The sequence below is a fragment of the Akebia trifoliata genome, chromosome 8, assembly GCF_017979445.1.
Source record: "Akebia trifoliata isolate Shusen 1 chromosome 8, ASM1797944v1, whole genome shotgun sequence".
NCBI classification, from domain to species: domain Eukaryota; kingdom Viridiplantae; phylum Streptophyta; class Magnoliopsida; order Ranunculales; family Lardizabalaceae; genus Akebia; species Akebia trifoliata.
In genome coordinates this window covers 40,924,763-40,930,489 of record NC_141382.1, presented here as the reverse complement: position 1 = coordinate 40,930,489, position 5,727 = coordinate 40,924,763, and the positions used below count along the sequence as shown (strand labels likewise).

The 5,727-nt window shown below is 36.5% G+C and overlaps 1 protein-coding gene across 1 annotated transcript; it reads left to right on the top strand.

Moving 5' to 3' along the window:
• Nucleotides 1-1,708: 1,708 nt before the first annotated feature.
• LOC147396837 (uncharacterized) lies at nucleotides 1,709-3,860 on the top strand. The gene is made up of 4 exons (XM_086452661.1): nucleotides 1,709-2,256; nucleotides 2,454-2,530; nucleotides 2,849-2,919; nucleotides 3,152-3,860. Exons 1-4 carry the CDS (start codon nucleotides 1,921-1,923, stop codon nucleotides 3,757-3,759), a joined length of 1,092 nt encoding a protein of 363 aa, XP_086308787.1. The 5' UTR covers nucleotides 1,709-1,920; the 3' UTR covers nucleotides 3,760-3,860.
• The last annotated feature ends 1,867 nt before the right edge of the window (nucleotides 3,861-5,727 follow it).

Below are 5,727 nucleotides of genomic sequence, written 5' to 3'. Positions count from 1 at the left end.
TCCCTAACTTGAGAAGAAGCAAGAAAATCAATTGTCTTGTTGGCTTTTTGGAAGATTGGGCAGGAGACTTTTAATGGAATTGAACACTCCAAGGGGAGCTCCGACTATCATTGAGCATATTTACAACCATTTTCGAATCAAATTGGACTCAAATTCTAAGATAACGTTTAGCCATACTCAATCTGAGCCCTTCCAGAATACCTTGGAGCTTATGAGAGAGATCTGATTTAGGGACATCAAAGCTTGCTATGACAGCGTACACCTTGCCCTTTTGATCCCGAATGATAGCTCTATAACTTCCTCTAATAGAAGAGAGTGAGCCATCCGAGTTGAGAGACCAAACTCCAATGTCTGACTTTGGCCAAGAACAAAAACTAACTCTCTTTTGTGGATGAAGGCTACCTGAAGATCCTAAGCATGCATGAAACAACGATTGTAATGAGTCTTCTATGTTTACTAAATAGTCTTCGAAGTTGATCTGAACTTCCTCTAGAATTTTGCAAAACACTAGAGAAGGGCTATTGAACTTATTCTGATAAATCCTATTCCATCTTTTACTCCACTAGTAACAGATGAAGGTGCAAAAAATCACTTGCTTCATTCTTTGGATGGTCAAATCTCCCTTGAAGATGGTGGTAGCCCATTGAACCTCTTTCTCCCAATACTTTGGGACTCTCTTGACCATACACCTCTTCAATACTTCTGTCAATAAACACCTCGTGAAAGGGCGGCAACTGAATAAATGGTTTGTGTCTTCCTTGTAAGATCTACAAAGCCTAAACGTTGCCTCACCCCTTTCCCCCAATCTTTTAGTTTCTTCAAAGTCTTAAGCCTACCTTTAAAGTGCTAACCTAGCTATAAATTAAGCTATACTTTGTTCCACACTAGGTGCACCTTGCACCTAGATTAATTAGCTCGAAGGAACCATGGAACCTCTTCACTAATTTGTTCATTGCACCTAATGACAACATTCAACGAATCAAAAAGATTGGATTCGACTTCCAGCAAAGGCGGAACCAGGATTTTCTTGTAGTGGGGGCAAACTATGATTAATTGTATAATTGATGAACTTGAAGATAAATAATTTTAGGGAGAAATTAAGATTTTTGATTAGAAGTTGAAGAAATAAAATAGTATTTAGGTCATTTTCAAATTAGTATATGGGTAGTCCGGTTAAGAGGCAATGTCATCAACAAAAAATTGAAGGGAAAGGGAGGGGAAGGGTAAAAATTGGCATGTAATTATCTAGGGTGTCTCAAAGTTCTGTGTGTGTGTGTTGGGGGGAATTGCCCCCACCAGCTCCGCCCTTGATTTGCAGTCTTGCATGTTTGACAGAGAAGATCATGAGTACGCCATGGACTAACAAGTTGGTTGAGTTGTGAGTTAGTGACGTGTTCGTCTTGTCATGTTCACCCGTCGGAGGAATGTTTACTAACTACATATAATAATTCTAGTGCTTATTGTAATACAAATTGGTCTTCTTGGTTCAATCTCGCAGGAGGCAGGAACGAATCTGATAACTAAATTTATTTGGTTATTAACTGTTGTTCTCTCATGGTAGACCAAAGTCAAGATATATGTCATAACTTAGAAAGTCCAAGGGTTATCTTTAATTTTTATAAAAAATCTTGGGGGTATCTTAAAATTACCCTAATTAAGTACGCACGCTCGATGCGTGTTTGTAAGCTTGTAGGTACGTGTGGTGCAACAAAAAAAAATAAGTGGTAGAGAGAGAAAACCAAACCCCAAAAGACTGGAGAGAGACTCCTCTAGTGCTCTTGCATTTCCCTTTTAGGGATTTTGCACTCTAATTGTGATCTTCTTCTTCCCCAAAACCCAAATCCAACCAGAAAAATAAAAACCCAGTTAACCCTCTCAAACATCTCTCTCTCTCTCTCTCTTCATCTCAACCGTCCATCCATGAGGATCAGAAAACGATGGCCTCTTCTTCCTCCATCTCCTGCATCAGCTTCATCTCTTTCTCCACCAACACCATTAACACCAGATCTTACCCCATCAAGACTCCACCCACTATTATCATCACGTGGACCATCTTCACCATCTCGAGGATTATACGGTCGACCTTGCAATACACCGAATCAATCCCTCCAAGAGGGGAATCAACCCCGGCCGGATCTACAACTCGTCATTCTAAAGAGAACCAACGGTCAGATTTTCTCCACTGGAGACATAGAAGAAGAAAAAGAGGAGAACAAGGGGGATGATAGCATGCAACACAGCCATACCCAAATAGAGGTTGGTTGAAATATTTGTGTTTTTCTTTTCTTTTCTTTTCTTTTACTTTAGAACTGCACTGGTCTTCCAATGTAGCTGGTGATTTGTAATTCTCTAGCTTAACCTACACCAAGTAAGCACACGTTAGTTGGTTCCCCGGCTTGGTGCAACGATTTATTGTGAAGTGGTCTCATTTCATCAGCTAATGATCTTTGTAGGACCCACAAGTAGAGCTCGCCGGAGAAGAAGTAGGTGCAAAAGATAAGAGATTGGTGACGAGTTCTCACTCTCAGAGGTAAAACTCTTTATTTCCTCGCCTAGGATGCTATTTTTGGTCTAGTAGGCTTGTTGCACACTTGCACTCATGCATCATGCCCATACCATCATCACCCATCACATACAAGCAGCTATATTTATTATATATTTTTTTTCTTTTTTCATAAATTGGATTAAAATTATTATTCCCCATACAGTAAATAAATAAATAGGAGTTCTTTTCTGCTGGACTAGCTAACTGCCAAGATGAGGTGCATCTTAGCACCAAGATGTATATATGAGCTGTAATACGCCCAGTGCGTATATGTGTTGTTAACTATTATTATCAATTGGGCAGAAATGGGAACAGCTCTGGTGGAAAAGCATGTGTTGGAATCTTAGTTTCGTCGTCTTCTCCTTCTCATCCAGGTATGCATGATAAGTGGTGCATTAATTGTTACAATGTGCATGAGAAGCATTGTAACATTTTACTATATATGTCATCACATATATTCAAGTTTTTTTTTTTTTGTTGAACAAAATTATTCTACTATTTTCTTCATCCTTAATTAATAATACTTGTATTTAAAATCTGGGTTTGCTTCAATTGTTTGATCTTTGTTGTTTTGGGTGGTTTTTTTGACTTGGGGGGATGAAATAGGTGGGAGGTGGTGGGATGGAGAGAGAATGTCCCCATTGAAGAAGAGAAAAGAGAGCTTAGTGGAAGAAATGATAATGGAGAAAGATAAGAAGATGAAGAAGACTATATTGAGAACAAAGAGAAGCAAGAAATGGGTTCACCAACAAGAAACAAAAGAAGAAGATATTGCGAAGAAGAAGATGAAGAGAGGGAATATTGGTGGTGGTGGTGGTGCAATGATGGAGGGTTCGAGGTGTAGTCGAGTTAATGGGAGAGGATGGAGGTGTTGTCATCAAACACTTGTGGGTTATTCTCTATGTGAGCATCACTTGGGTAAGGGAAGGCTAAGAAGCATGAGCAGTGTTCGAAGTCGCTCTTCTCTGATGTGTACTAGAATTAAGAAGGATGAAGATGATGAGTTATCATCGTTGCCATTAGAGAATGAAGATGATGAAGAAGAAGAAGAAGAGGAGGAGGAGGAGAAGCCATTGATGATAAGAAAGAAAATTGGTATGGTGAAGGCTCGATCCATAAGCAGTTTGCTTGGCCAAACTCAACATCCACCATTGGTAACTCTACCACCTCCACGTTGTCATAATAATGACAATAATCTTAATTTGATGATATAAATCAAGAATGAGGTGACGAAGATTCCTCCTTTACATGATCAAAATTACAATAAGCTTTGGTGGTGTAAATGATGTTAGTTTTATTTATTTTGTTTGCGATTTGCTTTAACAGTTTAGATGATTGTTGGCATGGGTACTTTGGTATTTTGTTTATATAAAAAAGAACTCGATTTGATGTTAAAATTGATGAAGTTTAGGGGCATTATGGTCACAAATCAAAATTATAGATCATTATTTGCAACACTCCCGGCTCTTTTTTTTTTTAACCTCGTGCAACGGTATCTTTTCTGGAAAAATTATTTGCTCACAAAATTTTGCTGAGAGAGCTGATAGAAATTTGGGATCCACAAATCACATGTACCCACGTGTATTGAACTGCATTCCTGATTTACAAAAATATATTTATTAGTTACAAAACTACCCCTGTAAGCTTTACGTGGCAAGCACTGTAGAGTCTGTGAGAAAAAATAAAAAAAAACGAGTGTATTTTTTTTCTTGGAAAAACAAAAAAGAAGCTATTTTGTTGTTCGACTAATATTACTGGCACGCATGATTGATGACATAACTGTTTGTTAGGTAAAGGCATTGATCGTCATGAATGCACGCGGTTTGTACGCGGTTGAATGTGTGAATGACGTGGCAAGGGCACATAACCAGATCGTTTTCATCTTATACACAGTAGAAAGATGTGCGGTTCTGTGCAATTGTCACGTTAGCCGCGTACCAAGAGCGCATGCTGTCATCATTATTCTAATTTTAAATCTTACCGAGTCAACTCAATTTAATATTGAAGTGACTCAACTCCAAAACTTAAGGAACTGATTACAAAATCAACTCATTGGGCCTGTCAAGTCAGCTAAAAAATATACTAAACTGGGTCAGACATTTAACCGAGATTCTGTATTTTATATAATATATATAAATTTAATACATTTTTATTTTATTCATAGTATTTGAGTTAATGGAGTTTCAACACTAGTGGTGAATCTTCAAATTAATGCTCATATAGAGAAAATAGTTTCAGTAGAAATATCTTTTAAGAAAATATATACTAATTTCCAGGTTTGACTGCACGCAAATAGTAACAAAATTCACATCCCATAATTACTTGGCGAGGATTCAATCCAGTTAATTTAGAAAATTTTTGTAAAAAGATCGAAATTTTTTCGGAGACTGTATGTAATATTTTATTGAATTTATTATCAAAGTCTACCATCTTCAATCTCTTTCTAAATCCTCTCTTCTTCTTGATGTTTAAATGTTGAAAAAATTAAAATTTTGGAGGTGAAAGATATTATATTCCATAATTATTTGAGGGATCATTGATTAATTCGTTAAATTAATTGATTTACCCTTGATTCAGAGAAATTTTTTGAAAAATTTAGAGAATTTTGTTACTTTGTATGGGACACATGGGAGAGGGTTGCTAAGCTTAAGAATTTTATCTTTATCCCTTGTAAAATTAGTGAATTTAAAGAGGGTCATCCTCCGAAAAATGCAAAATTGGGTCTCCTTGATGGAAACATGACATTTTTATAGATTATATTGAAATTTGAATATTTTTAATATCTGAAATGCCCCTTAGAGGTTAGAACTTAATTTACCAAAATGTGATTATAAACTTCTTTTAATTTACATGAAAGAAAGAGAAAATTTTCGCCGTTGGACTAGATCTAAGCTATTTCAATCCATCTTTTTCAATGAATAAGGTACTTAGGTTTCTCATCATGATATATTGAATGACATGCATCATTTGTTCTTGCTGCTATTGATCTCAATATTATTTTATTTTTATTTAATCAATGAGCATGTTTTAAAGGAGGCCAGGAATTTGGTGATGACGAGAATCGAACCCAAGTCTACTAATAGAAATTATCAATTTAGATAGATGACACCTGTCATTTCCTCTATTGATCTCAATTTTGTATAGATAGAACCTTTTTCAACTAACGGATGTTTTCTTTCTTT